At 53.2% G+C, this 17855-nt stretch overlaps 1 protein-coding gene across 2 annotated transcripts in view; it reads right to left on the reverse strand.

Moving 5' to 3' along the window:
* Positions 1–797: 797 nt before the first annotated feature.
* The window catches only part of RBPMS (RNA binding protein, mRNA processing factor), a 187341-nt gene continuing 170283 nt past the window's right edge, over positions 798–17855 (reverse strand). Inside the window, exons 7-10 of one of the 2 annotated variants that reach the window (XM_079909030.1) lie at positions 16826–16896; positions 14768–14837; positions 8416–8517; positions 798–2624 (exon numbers count right to left, since the gene is read on the reverse strand). In XM_079909030.1, coding sequence (XP_079765156.1) covers positions 8503–8517; positions 14768–14837; positions 16826–16896 — 156 coding nt within the window. In that variant the 3' untranslated portion in view covers positions 798–2624; positions 8416–8502. The remainder of the gene's footprint in view (positions 2625–8415; positions 8518–14767; positions 14838–16825; positions 16897–17855) is intronic. The other variant, XM_079909029.1, reaches the window with a different exon arrangement.

Raw genomic sequence — 17855 nt, forward strand, 5'->3', positions numbered from 1 at the left:
GGAACAGACAGACCTGCCCTTTTCTTATCGCGAATTCCCAGTTCCAGTGTTTGTGCTCCGTGGGGTGACACAAAATGAAGCTGGTGGTCAAGTGTTCAAGTGGGGTTGTGTCTGGAGCTCATGCTAGACAGGTAGGTCCTGTCCAGACTTGTTACTTGCACAGCAGTGGTGACCCAGGCACTCACTCATCCACCCCAAGGCCCTTTGTGCAAAAACCTATGGCAGTGACTGTGTTCAGCCCTTCCGTGGGAGGCACCCTCAATTCCTAGGCTGTCTGGCTCGTCTCTGGTGCCTTGGAGTTGGGAGGTCCCAGATGGGCGGAAGGCAAAGCGCATCATCAAGCCTGTCCCAGAGCCATGATCCCGGAGCCATGGCAGATGTGGCCTGCAGAGCCTGGGCAGGGCGCTGAGCCGTGTGGTCCTTTTCTGCCTTCACCCACTTTTGGTGGCTAGTCTTCTCTGTAAAAGGAACGTGAGATCCAAACCACAGAACCAATAACGTCAGTGCCCAGCGAGACGAATAGCTGCTCGTGGTGGTTGGTTGCCATTAGTTGGAATTGAGTGCTATGGCCCCCTCCCCCTTTTGGGGGAAGAGGAGTTGGTGAGAATATATTTATATAAAGCACTTTATGGTCTTGGCTATCAAGGCCTGGCTTCTCAATAGAATATATTTCTTACTCTAGGTCCGTAGAAAACCACAAATACAGATTTCAGATAGATAGGCCTGAGCTCAAGCTTTGTAGCCTGAGGAGGATGTGGGGTCTGCTGAGTGCAGTAAAAGGCATCAAGAAAGGTGTGTGACTCTCCCTGGCGACCCTCCTGTGGGTCGGGAGGCTCTGGTCACGGCCGCTGCGTCCGTCAGTTAGCAGGTGCCCCCAGTAGAGCCCTGGCATGGGCTGTCCAGACGCTCCCATCCCTGCCCCTTTCTTCCCTTAGCCCCTCTGTCCTGGGCTCGAGGGCCAGTGCTTAGCTCTGTCCAGACCTGAAAATGGGAGCAAAAACGCTCCCTGGTCTGCAGTGTGGATGCACTGGGTTGCTCTTACAAAAAGGAATATGGCAAGCAGTGGTGTGACAGCTGGAATTAGCACTTTATTCTTAAAAATGACAATAGAAAAGTACCTTTAAACAGTTTATAAAAGCATAATAGACTGGGTGGAAGTTGCTGTTTTCCTTAGAAACAAGAGTACAGAACTGTCACCACGAACCAGGAGGCGATGAAGGCCTAAGCAGGGCTTGGGTGTGGCAGGGACGTTCCTTCCTGTCATTTATTGTGAGGGTGAGTGCCCCTCACCCCTGGCTCCTTTCGTTTTTTTTGTGATGAGCTTCTAAAAGTGTGTTGCTCTCTTTACTTCTGATGGAAAATAATGAAACTAGAAAACCTGACACCAACCATGTATATATACTATAGTCATTAAAACATCGAAATCTTCAGCACAGCGTGAGCAGATCAGTAAGAAAGCTTGTGGTCATGTTTAGCTATATCAGCAGTTAAAAATTCTTAGGTCAATGTATTTTTACACCCGGCTCTTCTCCAACAAGGGGGAGAGTGAGCTGCCACAGACTCTGGAAGTGTCGGCTTACCACGCTAGACTGACCGGCTTTGACGGAGTCTTGAAGCAAGCTGATGAGTACTCATTCCAGACGCCAGGTAGTGTCACGGTGAGCACATGGGATTCAAGATCATGTTTTAAGTGGTGTGTCTGGCCTGCTGCTGCCAAGGCTCAGGAACACCAGCTCAGTTCAACCCATGTTTTGCAAAATCACTTGGGAGATGGGAGCTGCCCATTGCAGCCAGGTGGGCCGGGCAAAGGTGGCTGCCTCCTGGGCCCAGGCTGGCCTCCCAAGCCAAGGCTTCCCCTTAGACTCAGCACGTTCACCGGGGGAGTCGCGTGTCAGCTGGGCACACACAGGAGCGTGCTGGTAGAAGAAAAACATAAGAAAACGGCAAAACCCAACACTCAGCCCACAGTTTGTATAGTTACCTCGGGAGCTGCCGGGCTCTTCTAAGTGAGGAATGTGCTCCAAGGAAAGGCTGCTTTGCCCCGCTGGGAACCTGCCGCCGTTAGGATAGAAGCTCCTGGAGGCCTTTGATTGTCTTGCAGGGTGACCTACTAGACCTGGAAGTAAACCCCAAGTACTGCACTAGCAGTTCTAACATCTAACGCTGCGTTACTCGTGGACTCAGGCCAGGGAAACAGATTTCTATACATTCACCATATGATTCTGGAAATTTTGATAATATTTAAAAACATGCCTTAAACATGCAGCTTCTTTTAGAGGAAAAAAATAGATATTTTAAATTACAAGCATTCAAAAGTCAAGCACAAAATCTGTGATCCAGCCCAGTGTAAGATCATCCATCCTGTCACACTTAAAATGTTTGTTTGGTATAAAAATACTCACTCTCTTGATTTTATCGTTGACATCTTTTATGTTTCATTCGAAAATATCTCCAAACTGTACAGAAATGGCAGACCATGCGTTCACAAATAACACGGTTTCTTACAAATTATACAGTGTAAAAGAGTAAAACATTTTTATTGTATTTTTTTCTTCGAGAAAAACAGATGTGTGATAGAGGCTGTGGCAGAGTCTTGAAGGGACCAAAACTGGGCGGGTTCCAGCCTGAAAGAGAAAGAAAGCATGTAAGGGCAGTGGGTCTCACAAGCGCGTGGTCTTCCTCTGAGCCACGGGGCTGTTTCGGGACACCAGTGTATAGAAGCCACGGCTCAGAGACTCCTGGTGATCCCCCACAATGGCGCATGTGTACACCTTTCTGTAAACACGGAGTATCCTCACTGACCCTCCAGATGAAGACCACTCACAAGCCAGACGCTCAGTGGTCTGGCTTTACAAACACGGGGAGTGGGTATTTAATTTCTGTTTATCTTTCTCTTACTAGAATCTTTTCAAGCCCTCCCTCCCCTGCAAGGAAACGTTCATATTTGTTTTGCTTCGTGGCAGAATAAAGGGCCTTTGGACAATCATCTAGACTTCGTCCCTGGCAGACCCCCACCCTGGTCCCAGGAGTTTCTTAAACACTTCTCAGCTCCTTTGTGTCTGGATTTACTCACTTACGTGAAGGCTGCATTGTAGGTGCTCTTCTCTTATTCTGTCACTCATTTTACTTTCATCTCTCCAACTCCCCAGTCCCTTGTTTTCTTGCCATCTTACCAACAGGTCAGACTCACATAAATCTGTGATTGCCGGAAAGGTATACGTAGAAGTAATCAGCATATACTACTAGAATTTTGTATGTGGGAGGAAGCCGTCCTTGCTGTTAACAGCCCCTGTCCTGCCCTGAGTTAAACTCTTTCAGACACAGCTAATTGGACGATCTTAATGAACACTCCTCTCCCACCCAGATCCGTCCAGTGCCAGCTGGATCTAAACTATGTCCCAGTATATCTTGTCAGAGCCTAGTTTTTGGTTGGGTAAAACTAATGAGCCACAAGTCAGAAGACCAAATATAATAACCACAGACCTGTGGCTCCTGGAAAACTCCACGGGGAGAAGGTAGGACACTGCTCTCAAGAGTGGGGATCTGGACATCCAGAACCTCTTCTCTGAAGTTAGATTAACACTTACCTGTCTCTTCAGCTTGTTGTAACTATTAAATTAGTCCTCGCCTATCATTTAGTTACGATTATAGAAAGAATAACGAGTGTCCCCTTCGGTTTAGAAATGTTCCCAACTCGAGCTCTGGGAGCCAGGTCCCCGTGTCCTCCCTTCAGTTTCTCCGAGTTCTCTGGTACAGGATTTGTCCAGCAGGAGGTGATCACCTCCTTTAGGAAAATTCCTTTGCTTCCCCTGGTGCCCAGCACAGTAGTGGGGATCAGCCCCCCAGACCCACTCAATGCCGGAGGAATCGAAGCAGGCCAGGACCCTTCACTCCCCATCTTTGGTGCAGGTCACACGTACTGTGACACTCAGCAGGGCCAGCAGAAGGACCCCCCCCCCCGCCCGTGAAAGCTACATCTCTTCTCCCGCCTGATTTCTACCCAGCAGGGGGTGGGGCACCAGGACCCCCCGATCCAGCCCAGGTGTGCGCGGCCTGCAGCAGGCCCGGGTGGGTGGCAGGAATGCACGTGCCCAGGGTTATGGGGGGTCACAGGGCCAGGCCTGGTCTTTGGTGCTGTAGCAGCCGACGTTCTCTAATGAACTCACGAGCCTCAGTCCCCACGCGCGTCTGATCTGCGGCCCTCTGGCTGCCAAAGGGGCCTCCCCCACCTGCCAGTCTGTCCGTCCACGGAGGAGGGAAACCAGCTTTGGGGACCCGGAGACGAGGCCAGCTTCCTTCCTCCTCAGTCTTGGCTTGTCAGGCCTGGAATGACAAGTCCCACGTCATTCCAAACTTGACCCCATGCCAGCAACCCAAGCCGTGGATGTCGTCGATTCCAGGAAACCAGGGCCAAGGAACAGCAGTTCCCACTTCGGAACAACTCACAGGGGACAGCAGCGGGCAGCCCGCAGGCTCTGGGAACCTGAGGGGCGTCTCACAGAGCATGGGCTTGGAGAGGGCCGCCCACTAGTTTAGGAAGGACAAAGCTCTTACAGCCCCTGGCTCGGTGAGGCAGGGCCTGCCTGGTCTAGGTCTGCTTGCTTCTCCGGAGCTCAAAGGCCACCTTCAGGCAAGTGCACGTTGCCAGCTCCCGGGCAGTTCTCCCCATTCCCATCAGCTCTGCCCTGGGTGTTTCTGCCACGACCTCAAAGGCAACGCGTCTCTACCGAGACTCACCACTTGGCCTTCACACGGATGCGTCCCAGACACGCCCTGCACTCTCAGGTCACTCTGACACCGCCATCACCGGCTTGGTTCGCCTCTCCCGGTACGTGTTTCCACTAGACCATGCATTTTGCTTTGGGCAGTAAGGTGACAATTCCTAAAGCACCTCCTGCTACCTGGCTCAGATCTCCGCTGCCTCTCCAAGACCCTCAAAACCTTGATCAAAATCCATTTTCCACAAGACCACACAGTCATTCTTACGTGCCCCGCTTCTGTTAGTGTATTTCCGCATACACAAACCCTACTATCTGTCAAAACTCAGTTTAAGCACCACTTCCTCCAGCCTTTCCTGATCCCTTCAGGCTGCAGGGCTTTCTCATCTCCTGGCTGGAGCTCTCACGGTCCAGGCCACTTACTTGGCTTTCACAAGGATTACTTCCCTCCCTGAGACCGTCTCCACCATCCTCTACTCCAGACATAGTCACTTGCATGTAGCAAAAATGCAGACACCTGGACTCTAGGACAAATGAAACGGGAACGATGGGCTATTAATGGGACGTGGCCCCCAGCCTTGATCATGCCCAGGCTAGGCTGAGAGCCAGGAGACTGTGCCTGGGGCCCACGTGGGGCTCTGCACACCGGCCCTGACAGGGCCTCTACAGAAAGCTGATGCGGGGACTGGGAAGGCGCCCCAGCTTTCTGAGGCGATAAGCAACACACCTGACTTAAGGGTCCTCTGTCCCCTTCCTGGGCCCCTGAGCAGGAAGAAAGATGGACGGGGCTGGTTAATCTAAGGCTGCGTAGAAAGTCGGATCTTTTGAAGTGAAAAAGAACAGGGAGGGAAGAAACAAAGGGGTGGAGTCGATAGTTTCCTGAGCTTTTCTGCTTTTCCATAACTGTGTTGGGTAAATGCAGTTCTCACATGGGAAAAGAATGCGTCCGCATTGCCATAGATGTTCCAGACTGAATAGAAGGTCAGAATGTGGCTATTTCAATCCCTGTAAACAAGGAAAGGGGTTTAGCTAGGAACGGAGTTCAAACCTTGGAATGTATTAACAAGGACATTTTAAACAGAAAGCAAAGACATCCGGGAACACAGAGCACCATGGGGGGTGGGAGAGAGTCAGGCTCTGTTTACAGAGCAGACTCTCCTCACAGAACCTTTCCGGAAAGGGGGTCAACTATGACATGCATGTGATGGGATAAACAAGGGAAGAGAATGTGTATAAAATCTTGTCTGAAGCAGGTCACCACTGTCTCTATTTGAAGGCAATGGAGTGTCTCCCTGTGTCTTAAGGAATATTACACAATTCTAAACCAGTTCATTTCAGCTGTCCTCAATGGAGATCACTGTGTGTCCCTCAGCGCTTGGGGACAGCTGCCGATGGGTATGGGTCATGGTGCCGGCTGCCCTGGTGGGGTTAGGGGTGGCCAACGCCGAGACCCACGGGAGAGGCTGCTCTTCCCCGAGGCAGCTTGGTAGGTTGGTAAGTTAGAGTGTGTTGATCCAAGCGCCTTTTGAGTGTTTTCTCCCAGCAAGAAGAAAATCCTCTTTCTGTTTCCCCCCAATCCATTTGTATCTATACTTGGCCTATTTACTAATGATTTTTTCCCCAAGAGTTTTTCTAACATTTATTCATTTTTACTATAAGGTAAGAAATATTCCCTTCCATCCAAATCCCAACATCATATGACTAAGGTTTTTAATAAGTGGTTTAGTTTTCATTTTATACCTGTCAGCTTGACTTTTGAAAAATCAAATGCTGGTACTAATTTGTAACACAAAGACTAACATTTTAAAAGCTTCACAGTCTATAGAGTCTCCAGGGAACAGTCATCTGTGGTTAGAAACTCCTCCCTATTCTAAAGATGCATGCCCTGCACCGGCGCACCACTGGCCACAGACACGAGCTCACGCTGGCCGCCCCCACTGTGGCCCTGGGTGGACGCCAGCCCTCACCCTCAGGAGGCCCGCCCTCGGGGCCAGAGATCCTCCCTCCTCACAGGCCAGGCCTATCTCTGCAGTGCTGGCTGACTTCAGAGCTGGGAGGGGAAAGCCTCCTCCACACTCTTGTAACCGATGGGTGGCCTGGGGCTGGTAAGCCCCACCGTGAACACGGCTAGTGCTGAAGACCCCGTCCACGCGGGCCACCCAGGACCGAGCCGGTTCTCCTCCCCACTGTCACCAGGCCCTTCCACTGTCTGCAGAGAGTCACCACACGCTCCAGCTGCTGCTGCTTCCTGACGGGGCTCATCTGCTTGTGCCCGAATTACTGAGATATGGGCTGATTTACTACACTAAAAATAAATAATAATAAAAAATCCCTACTCTAAACCTGCTTCTAAAAAAATTGTATGGGTGGCTGCTAATTGGTCCTTAAATTTCCCCAGAGGAGAGAGAAAGCAAAGCAAGATCTTGCCTTTTTAAACAGTTTTACTGAGTGGTATTATCCATAAGAATACCGTGGACACTTCTGTTAAGGACCACGAGAAGAGGAAAACCTGATGGATTAGAAGGCTGTAGAACTAGTGGGACATCTCTTGGCTGCCCTGTGTGATGTGGAAAACTCTTTACCTGTCGGTCAGCTTCGTTAGTGTGAGAAACAGACGTCAGTGGGAAAAAAGACCCCAAGTGCCTGATGCCGGCTCCCCAACCAGGCAGGGTGGGCAGGCTGCACGTGCCCACTACACGCGCCTCTGGGGGGCACTGAGAGGCGGGCTTCTGAGCACGAGATGACTTATGCCCCGAATGTGGTAATGACCTCCTAGGCCCAGCTGCCTGGTTCTCTGCCCTTAGCAGGAATCCTGTTCTCTTTATGACTCATCCTTTCTTTATAGGCCCCTCACAGGGATGAAATCTGCCACCTTATTTGGGCTGGGACATAATTGCTGCTGGCCTGCCCCTGGCATTCCTGCTGTTCTAGGTCAAGCTTTCCAAAGAGACTGGAAGCCCCACGTGTGGTGCCCAGCAGGCAGGTCGCCTCCTGGAACCCTGCTGCACGACTGTTCTGAGACAACGCTTACTGCCCGCAGTGAAAGAACTGAGCAGTGACAGCTGGCAGTGACGGAGAAGACGGACAAATCACCCAAATCTTCACCACTAGAAAAGCCGCGCAGTTTAGGAGTCCACTTAGACTCCATTATAGTTCAGTCATGCCCAAGGGCAATCGCCCTGTTTCTTGAGAGGCTCAGAATGTCTCCAAGTCATCAAGAAAGGGCTGCACTATATTCAGTATAACTGGATTAATAGATCAAAAGGAATATACATACTACATCTGAAGATTTCCACCAAAATGGTTAATTAAAAAAAAAAAAAAGCCTTAGGGCTTCAAGGGAAAAACTTCATTCATATATATGTTCCCTTTGATGGAATACCTCATACCCGGATACTGCTGGAGGAGGTGTTGACAGCCTCACCCAGCAAGGCTGTGAGGACCAAGCACTGGGTGACGCGCTCTGAGAGCCCGCAGAGCTCACCTGCTACCCCGGGACGCCTTTCCCTCAGCAGACGGCAGCTGGAGGAGACGAGCGCACGCCGGTCCCGAGCGCCCACCGCAGCCCCTGGAGGGGCCCCACCCACCGGGGATGCTGGTGGGATGGCCCCGACTACACCACTCCACGCGGTCGTGCCCTGCCCGGGACACGCTGCTTCTTGGGAGGAACCGTTCAGTCTCTGAGTTTGGAACTCACCAGCGCGCTCCAGTTTTGTAGAACAGCTCGAGAACAGGAGCCACTTGAAGATTGCGTTAATACCCACAAGACAGATTGCAGCCACCATCACACACCTGGAACCTGGGGTGGAGAAAGAGATGAGCCGTTAACACCCGCGGTGACAGCAACCCCGGCTGCCGGCTTCCCCGGGCCTGTTCCGAGGGTAAAGAGCTGCCAGGCAAAGGCACCAGCACCAAAGGCCTCCACTTGCTGAGCTTGAGGACAAGCTCCAACTGGGAGTGCCACGAAGAGCTCTCACTGGGACGTGGTGCAGCCAGCGGGAGGCGGCTCTCGGGGGCCGGGGTGCCCGGCAGCAGAGGGTGGCTCCCAGGGACTCCCTGCAGCAAGCCCAGTGGGGAGGGCACCTGGAGAAAAGCGTGCCCCTTTAGGAGCACCAGGGCATAAGCCCCCTGGGGGCAGACAGGCAGGGCCTCCGCACACACGTCCCCCAGGACTAGACAGAGGAAAGGCACGGGATCTGAGGGCCCCCGAGAGCAGCCCGAAACCTAACCAACTCCAGGGGCCGCCCCAGACCCCAGGGACAACTCTGGTCAGCCCAAGGCCCCAGAAGCAACCCTCCAGGAGAACCCTGTGCTGTCACGTGCACCAATGAACTCGACTTTGCTCCGGGCACCTACTAGGAAACAAAACCCAAAAGCTAACACTTGGGAACATACCCTGCTATTCCCAGTGTCTGAGAATTCTGAGACAGGAAGAGGCAGACACTTAGCGAGGAACACATTTTTAATATTCTTCCTGCAGGCATGGCTGCCTCTGCGCTGGCTGGTTTCATCAAGAATTCCTGGTGCTGAGGAAGGAAGGCCTTCGCCCAGCACGTGGACACCGGTGCCCGATTCCCCGCTAACGTTCCTCAAGTCTTCAGCGCTGCTCTCCTTCCCAGGACAGAGAACCTGCTTCTGGCGCACAGGGCTTTGTGGACAGGAGCGCACGATGTGCTGTGGAAAGCTGCCCCGGGATGCTGCAGGGAGACCATGCCCTGCGCTCAGACGGCCTCTGGGGTGATGCGGCAGGCTGAAGGAAAGATCGCCTTCCCAGGGCATCTCTCTTCTCAGAGTCAGGAAAAAAAAAAAAGTTTTCCCCAGAATTTCACTATAAAAACATTGAAAGATGAGTAGATGTGATTCTAGTCTCCTGGTAGAAGTTGGGTTGAGGACAGAAAAATAAATGTTCACCCCTGGAAACAAAACCTATCATCTGACCCAAGTTTCCCCGGCCGTGTCCACACTTGCCGGGCACAGGCAAGGAGGGAGGGAGGGTGTGCCTGCAGACCCAGGGTGCCTCCTGGGGCGGCCAGACCAAGGCTGCCTTTTTAGGATGGCTGTCGTTTTGGAAATCACACTGATGACCAGATTCCTCTCAGCCTCTGGGCTGAAGCTAGTTGGGAGGACTGAGGACTGGTGGTTTAGGAGTCCTGGGACCCTGGCTTCTGGGCCCGGGTTCTGGGAGACCAGGGTTTTATCAGCAAGCCGCTCTTTGCAGTTACTGTATCAACAACACTTGTCCGCACACCGGGCTCAGCGGGTGGGCAGAGAGAACACGTGGGCCAGAGTCTGCTTTGCAGAGACCCCGGGAGCGGACTCCCCAAAGAACACAAAACACCAGAGGGGAGTCCCAACGCGTTCACCTCTATGTAGAGCACGCCGGCTTTCTGAAGCTCTCAGCCACTCAGAGAGCTGATGGCAGTGGACGGTCGGCTCCTGCAGGTGGCCTTGCCCTGCGACTGCGGAAACGCCGAGGCTCAGTGTCCTGATCTTAACATGCGGCCGCGATCTGTGACCTTCCTCCAGGGGCCGGGCAGGCAGCTCCCTGGTGCACGTGCTCGGGGGCCTCCGTGTCCCAGCCAGACTCACAGAATAGACCACGGGTGAAGGGGGAGCCACAGCTGACTGCGCTGGCTGTCACAAGAGTCCTGGTTGGCACATGGCTCGGCAGGTGCTAGGAGGTGGTTAGCAGAAAGCCAGAAGGGACGCCACCACCCCAGTACCTGGCAGGAGGCAGGTTCTCAGGCCTGTCCCTACTTTCTGACTCACACAGGAAGCAAAACAGACCCCGGGGCTCAGGGTGAGGGAATCAGAACCAGGGCACGTGGAGACCCCTCTCAGGGAAGGGCTCATCCACTCGGGCCGCCGGGCACCTTCTGCCAGCGCTGCCTTCAAGCCCCACCCAGCCCAAGCCTGTTCACTTGGATGAAGCAAAAGGGAGGGGAGAAGAGGAACAGAGAAGTTAAACTGCCCTCTAAGCTTGAGTAAAGTGAGGTCTGTTCTGAAAAAAGAACCCCATATAAATCTGGGAGAGCTTTCATCTCTGCTCCCGTGTGCAGGGAAGCACCTGCTGACCCCTCACAGTCGCCGTCTTTCCTTGATTGGCATTTTTCCATTAGCCCTTCTCACCACCCGACCTACTGTTTACTTTAGTATTTTATTACTCTTCTCCCTGTTACAGAATGTCACCTCCACCAAGTCAAGGGTTTTGTCTGCTTCTGTCCACTGTAGTATCTGCAACGCCCAGAACAGTACCTTATATCCCGCAGATGGTCACTGAATATGTATTGTGTCAATGGCCTTACGTGTGACTGAAAGACCTTGGTTCACAGAAGACAAGGGAAGGACCCTGGGGCCTCTTCTAGGCAGAAGGCAGGGGGTGAGTGCCTGAAGCCACAGCAGCTGTCTGGGCTTCCATGAAGACTCTGCCCTTCCCACCCTGCTAAGCTCTAAGTGCTGCTGCCTGGACATCCAGCAGCTGGGGCTCTCCGGATCGTGGCTGCATCCCCAAGGCGCTTGTGCTCACAGCCAAAGACAGACTAGGCCATTCCTCCCCAAAACTAAACAAAAGGAACAAACAGGTTCAAATTCTTATCCCTTGCCATGTTCTCCCTTTAGTTCGGTGAGGCCGTGACTACACATGCTTATAATTTCTATGCTGTGGTCTCGGTCCCCGGCCAGGGAAATTTCATGAGTTCTTTAAGAACACCCTCCCACGTCCACTCCAACTCTAATTCTTTCTCCCCTCTTTTTTCTGATTTATTTAACTACATTTGGATACCCAACCAGGAGGACTGCGTAACCCTTATTCCTTGTAAGGAGTGACTACAGAGCTGCTCATGCTTTTCTATCCTCAACCCATCTGGGAAATTGATCACTGCCAATCGTTACTGTGTTTCCTGGGGTTCTCGGCCACATGGCTGACCCATTAGCAAAACTCTGTAGGGATGTGCACACGCTGTAACCAGACTGAACACCGTCTGTCAAGCAAGATGTTGAACAAATTAAAACATAACACCCACCCCTCTGACGACCACCATTCTGATGGCCTTACTTACGCCGCTGATGGCGGTCCGCACGCACACCCACCTCCTTTGGAGCGCTCCTCTCTTTGGAGCATCCTGGGCAATAATTCTCCTTTCTCTTTAAAACGTGTGTCCATTGGCTCTTGCCCCTTAGAACTGAAGCTCTTCAGGGGCACAGGCCTAGTTTCACACATTTTTTTTTTTTTTTGCGGTATGCGGGCCTCTCCCATTGCGGAGCACAGGCTCCGGACACGCAGGCTCAGCGGCCATGGCTCACGGGCCCAGCCGCTCCGCGGCATGTGGGATCTTCCTGGACCGGAGCACAAACCCGTGTCCCCTCATCGGCAGGCGGACTCTCAACCACTGCGCCACCAGGGAAGCCCTCACACATTTTTATATCTACCATATAGTAGATAAATAACACACGTTTAAAGAATAAAGAGCTTGTTTACTTTTCTAGTCTAGTCACTGATTTCCCTTTAGAAATAAGCGCTCAGACTGGGTCAATTAAAAATCCCTGAAGGACCTCCGGGAGAACAGGCCTGGAATGTTCAGGGTCCAGGAGGAGGCAGCCCTGACGTTCCACACATCAGAAGTGACGCCGGTCTGCGTACAGGTCCTTATGTCTGATACCAGATGTCACTCCTGCCCCCATTCCGGTGCTGTCTTTCCGGGGGGGAAGAAAGCCCCTTCCAGTGAGTACAGGAAGGCCATGTGGGCCAGTGGTTCCACTGGTGGCACCTACCCTTCACTTGCCCTCTTCTGAAGACTCATCTTGCTCTAAAATGTTGGTTATTTCATCAGCACCACTGTTTTCAGTTCTCACTTACGTCTCCTTAAGATTACACAGCCTGGATTATTAGCTGTCTTGGAAAGGACTTGATCCAAGAGACGAGAAGGAGCCTGGGTAATGGAGCCATACTGAGCTGGTCTAACTTCAGGCAGGATGGGAGTCCCAACCCCAAGTGCAGTGCAATGAGTTCAGTGATCTATCCTCCTCCCAAACTACTTCCTCTCCCCCACTCCCTTCAGACCCCAAGGAAGGAGCCTGGCCCATGGCCCAAGTTTATCTCAGAACAATGATGCACCCGCCGGAGACATTACATCTTTATGCAGATCCTACAGTGTTTCAGAAGCCATACTTCCAGGGCAGTGGGGAGCAACTGCTGGCCCTTCTCTGGTAGCCACGCCGCCTCTAGATCTCTGGGGAAGGGAGCTAGATCTCTTCGACTGCTTACCAATCCTGCCTTCTCTCTCCTTGGGCCCTATGCCACCACCATCTTTTGCCAACTGGAACTGCCAAAATCTTACGCAGCTTTCCTACAGCATTTGACGCTGCAGACCAGGCAGCTCAACACTGCCCTCCCCGGGCGCCGTGCCGCCCCTGTCCCTGGTCACTCTTCACTCTCAGCAAGCTGACCCCTTGCATCCAGGAGAGCCTCCAGGTTCTGTCCCACCGACCTCACCTCCGATTGCATTCATTTCCTCAACTATCAGCTTCTGCAAAAACTGCCAGATCTACATTTCACCCCATGAACTCTCTCATGAGCTTCAGAATTTCTGGTTTTCTTATCCTAGACGCCTCTAGGTGAATACCTACCAGCCTCCGAAAATTAAGAGACAAACACTGTCACAGAGAGGTACCTGGGAACAGTGCCTTCTGGAGCTGTATAACACGACAGCGCTAGACCAGTGTCATCCAGTAACGGAGAAGGTTCCCACACAACAAATGCCTAAGGCTTTTCGGAACAGAGAAACAATGGCCGGGGATATATAAATTAAATTTAAAAATTAATTATGGGCACATGGATATGAAGCATGGATTCAGGAAATTCTGGACTTAAAGGGACTCCAGAATATACCTCAAAAGCTTAAAATTTATATTTTCAGGGAGAAAAAAGTCACCCTTAAATAGCAAACTAAGATTTCACACAATAGTAAAACATTGTAAAGAACATTTTAGGTGTCTAGCATGGACGGCTGACTTCACCTTTCTAAGAAAGGACGTTGGAAACACACTGTCACTAACATTACCATTTCATTTTAAAAGGGTACTTTAACACACACAGAAGAACAATTTCAGAATAAGGGACAAATACAAGTCGCTTTAAGGAAAGAATCCTGGTGTTCCTCCTATAATCACATATTAGTGACAAGTGTCAAGAGGTGACTCCTGGTCCAAGGGTTATACGTATGGGTGCCCCTGGTGTAGGTTCTGGATAAGAGGTGAGGGCATGGTACATTAGTCTCCTAAGACGGTGTGAGAAAAGGGTTTCCTGGTCTCAAATAAGTTTGAGAAACACTGCATCCTAGAGTTTCCTAATCTTCAAGATTCACGATGCTCATATTGTTATAAAGGCTCTGAGAATCGTTTGGTAAAAAATCTTTTTAACTCTGACCTTAGAAGCGTGTAAGTCTCTGTCCACGGTTACACCCGAGGCCAAGTGCTCTTTGACCACACTCAGAAATATGTCAGCTCAGGGGAAGAAAAGGTACAATCCTAACTTATTGAAGTTGATGTCTTAAAGCACAAAAGTGTCATCCTTTGACTTACTTATTGCCAGGGCCAGAGAAAGAATCCTCACTGGTCGGGGTGTGGGTTGACTGGCCCCTCCGACGCTCCTGTGTGGGATTTCTGGTACTCTGACACCCAACACTAATCCTTCTGTTTGGTGAGGCCCTTCCTTCTGACCTAGGACCGGAGCCCCCTGGAAGCGCTGACCTTTTACGGTGCTAAGAACTTCAGTAACTGAAATCTGCACTCAGCGGTTCCCCTGGTAATTGAAACGAAGGTGACATGAGCCACTAACTGAGACTTCAGGTCAACAGGGCAACTTGCCTGTGCAAAGTAAACCCCGGAACTCTCTGGGCCACAAGGAGTTTGCCGGGTGACTGTTAACGAGCACGGACAAGCCCAGGAGTAGGCGCTGAGGCAGGATGACAGCCACCCAGTTATCAAACGTCTGCTCTGGCCTGGGCTCATCCAGGCACTGGACACAGTTCTCATTGAAACCAAGTACTTACATGGGATTCAGCAGAACTGACGGGACTTCCAGCCCTGAGAAGTAGCCTCGGAGGGAGGGAGCCAGCGCATCTGGAAAGACACAAGGGGAGAAGGTGTGAACCAGGGCTCCCCCTGCCCGCCCGTACATCCACACTCCTCACAGGGCGTCCTGCTGGGCTGCTGCCCCCTTTCCTGTCCCCAGGCAGCGCCCACTCATCCTTGCCCCCGGGCAACTCTCCCCCCAGGGGCTGGAAAGCATTGGAGCCGCATCCTGAGGAATCCTCCACAGGACCAAGCTCTCACGGAGCAGCCGGGGTCCAGCAGCTGCCCCGCTCCCAGCTTCCTTCTCCGCTAACAGCCACTGCTGGGCTGAACTCTGGCCCAGCGAGCCCCCTTTTCCATGCTCACTCGGCAGCACCTGGGCTGGGGGCCAGGCTGCCTAATGGCTTTCTGAGTAGCCTGTGGCAATACATATCAGCTTTGATAAGGAAGGGAGATGCTTCCCGACACCATCCACCATCCACGCCAGTGGTCTGGCCAGGAAGCCTTTTGAGATTCTGCTCCTATTCTTTTAGAAAGGGTCCTGGCCTCTTGGCCCTGCGGGGTGTCTGTCTGCTCACTCTGCTGAGCCCCACCTCCCCCATTAGGTTTCCAAAATGAAAGGCCAGCCCCAAACACAAATGGATGGCGATGCTCTGTGCACTGGCAGGATGTTCCCATCCTGTAATGAGGAGAATGTGAAAAAACAAACAAAAGGGCGAGTGCACTATGGCTTTGACAGATGTCCATCTATTGGCACCGTCAGTTTTGACCCTAAGCCTTTGGACAGAGGCGAGAGATGCCCGTTTACCGCTGCGTCTGTTTACACCGAAGAGGGACGACCTCCCCACCGGCCTGTGAGCAACACAGGAAGCAGCGCTGGGCGTGGTGGCGGGAGAGCAGATTACAGTGAAGGGGGAGGCTGCCAGCACAGGGAGGTGGCATACTCCCAAGCATGGCAGGAGGAAGACTGCTCTTTACTTGGGTCTGGCCCAAACCGGTTCACGTGAGAACGTTTCTAGAGTGGAATGTGATGCTGGGAGGAATTTTACCCTGGCAAATCAACTTCCGTAGTTTAATGAAATAAAATCTGCAGCAGAACCCCTTTTTCATGTGGCATCTTATTCACATCTCCAAAGCATAAACAGATGAAGCAGCAGTCTGGCTGACACAGAGGTGCAGGGGGCCTAAGGCATTGATGGAGACCTTCCGCCTCATCTTACCTGACTTGTACAGGTGGGGAAATCAGCTGAGGGCTGGGTTTTCTGAATGATGTCCACCATGGTCACAGAGCCCAGTGGGCTCGGGGCTGGGTCAGAATCCAGGGCTCAGGCTCCACCAGCTCTAACTTGATTCCAAAACCTGGGCTGTCTAGGAATGGGCCCGGGAGAGCCCACGTAGCACCCCTGGCCTCTCCCCCTGGTCCACACGCACAAGTGTGCGGAGTTCCCTTTGACCCCACGGGCCTCCTTCACAGAGCGGCTACTTCCCTCTGGCTGTCACTGCAGGGTGAGGGGCCACACTGGGGCACTCTGTCCCAGCTGGGAGGAGAGGTGTCTGGCCTCACTTACTCAGGAGGCTTCATAGGACCAGGGTGCAGCTTCTGCCTACACCAGGACTCCATTTCGGGGAAACCGCTGGGCCGGCTGTGCCTTAGAGACCCGCCGGAGCAGCACGTCAGATATGACTGGAAATCAGTTTACCAGCCAAAGTGGTCCCCCGCGTTGGCAGAGGGCAGAGCTGTATTCCTTCGGAGCCACCAGCTGGTACTGAAGCTCATTTAAGACAGAGCCAGAGTCCTTTCAACACTCATAGCAATTAAGGGGACGGGGACCAAAAACACTGCATGCAGGTAGGCTAAATACATGTCACGGGGGGAACTTAGGGGGGTAGGCAGGGCAAAGGGAGAGAAAGAAAGAGGGGACGTGTGGAGGCAGGAGGCCGGGAAGGGAGAGGGAGGGTAGAGTACAGGGGAGGAGGGGCAGAGGGCAGAAGGGAGGGAGGGGAGGAAGAGACTCAAAGAAAAAACTCATACCTACCCATGGCTTACGGCTTTGGGCATCTGAATCCACTTGCTCACTAAGCAAAGGGCAGAGGTGGAGCTGCCTTCCCGAGACAGGTGGTAAAGGATGGGGTGGGGACGTGGAACCTAAGCGCACACTGGAGGGGGCGGGGCCGTGCGCACCGGGGTCGGGGGAGCGCGGTGGTGACGGCTGGTGCTGCCCGGGTGCTGCCGGGTGCGGGGCGGGAGCGCTGAGCCCAAGGAGGCCAAGACGCGTTGGTGGTCAACGGAGGAGGCACGGGACAGGGGCTGCCCGAGGAGGGGAGAGCCGCAGAGTGGCTGGCAGGAGCCTCGCTTCGATGCAGGTGAAGCCCCTCCCGCCCTGCACGCCCGCTCGAGCCTCTCCACGCACACACGGCCTCGCACTCTCCCCGGCCGGCCGCGGGCGACGCGCGGGCCGGCGGAAGCTGAGCCCCGGGCTCCAGGGTAAGATGCGCTCGGCCGAGCAGAGGTGAAGTCGGCCCACTGGCTGATGCTCAGGGAGGGTGTGGCGGCCACGCAGCAGACGGGCCCCGAGATCCATCCCTCTCGTGCCCCACGGCTGGACACCACCGCGCCTGCCTGCGTCGGCTCTGTGAGGCCACTTCCTCAGAAGGCAGGTGGCCGAGCCCGCACTTCTCATCAGCACTGTCCCTGGGCCCGCAGAGCACAGAGCAGCAGAGCTCACTGGGCAAAACCCGAGCTCAGGCAGCCAGCCCCGAGGAACAAGCTGCTCTGTGCTAATTACCGCTGTCTGGGAAAACACGGTTCTTCCTTAACACCCACTCAGGCTGCTCTTCTGCTGTGGTTTTTGGCCCCGGGTCACTCGCGGCCACTCCTGCCCAGTGCCTAGGGGCTACTTAGATGCGTCACAAACACCGGGGAGACCCATGATTCCCCGACTCCAGCTCCAGGGACAATCCAGCAGGGATGCAGTCTACGCAGCTGACCACCCTCGTAAGGCAACGGTCCTGTCTGCAGAAAAATGCACGTGTGCTCAATCACACATACACAGCTGCACGCTCACA

This window comes from Stenella coeruleoalba, assembly GCF_951394435.1.
Source record: "Stenella coeruleoalba genome assembly, chromosome: 21".
In the NCBI taxonomy this organism is placed as follows: domain Eukaryota; kingdom Metazoa; phylum Chordata; class Mammalia; order Artiodactyla; family Delphinidae; genus Stenella; species Stenella coeruleoalba.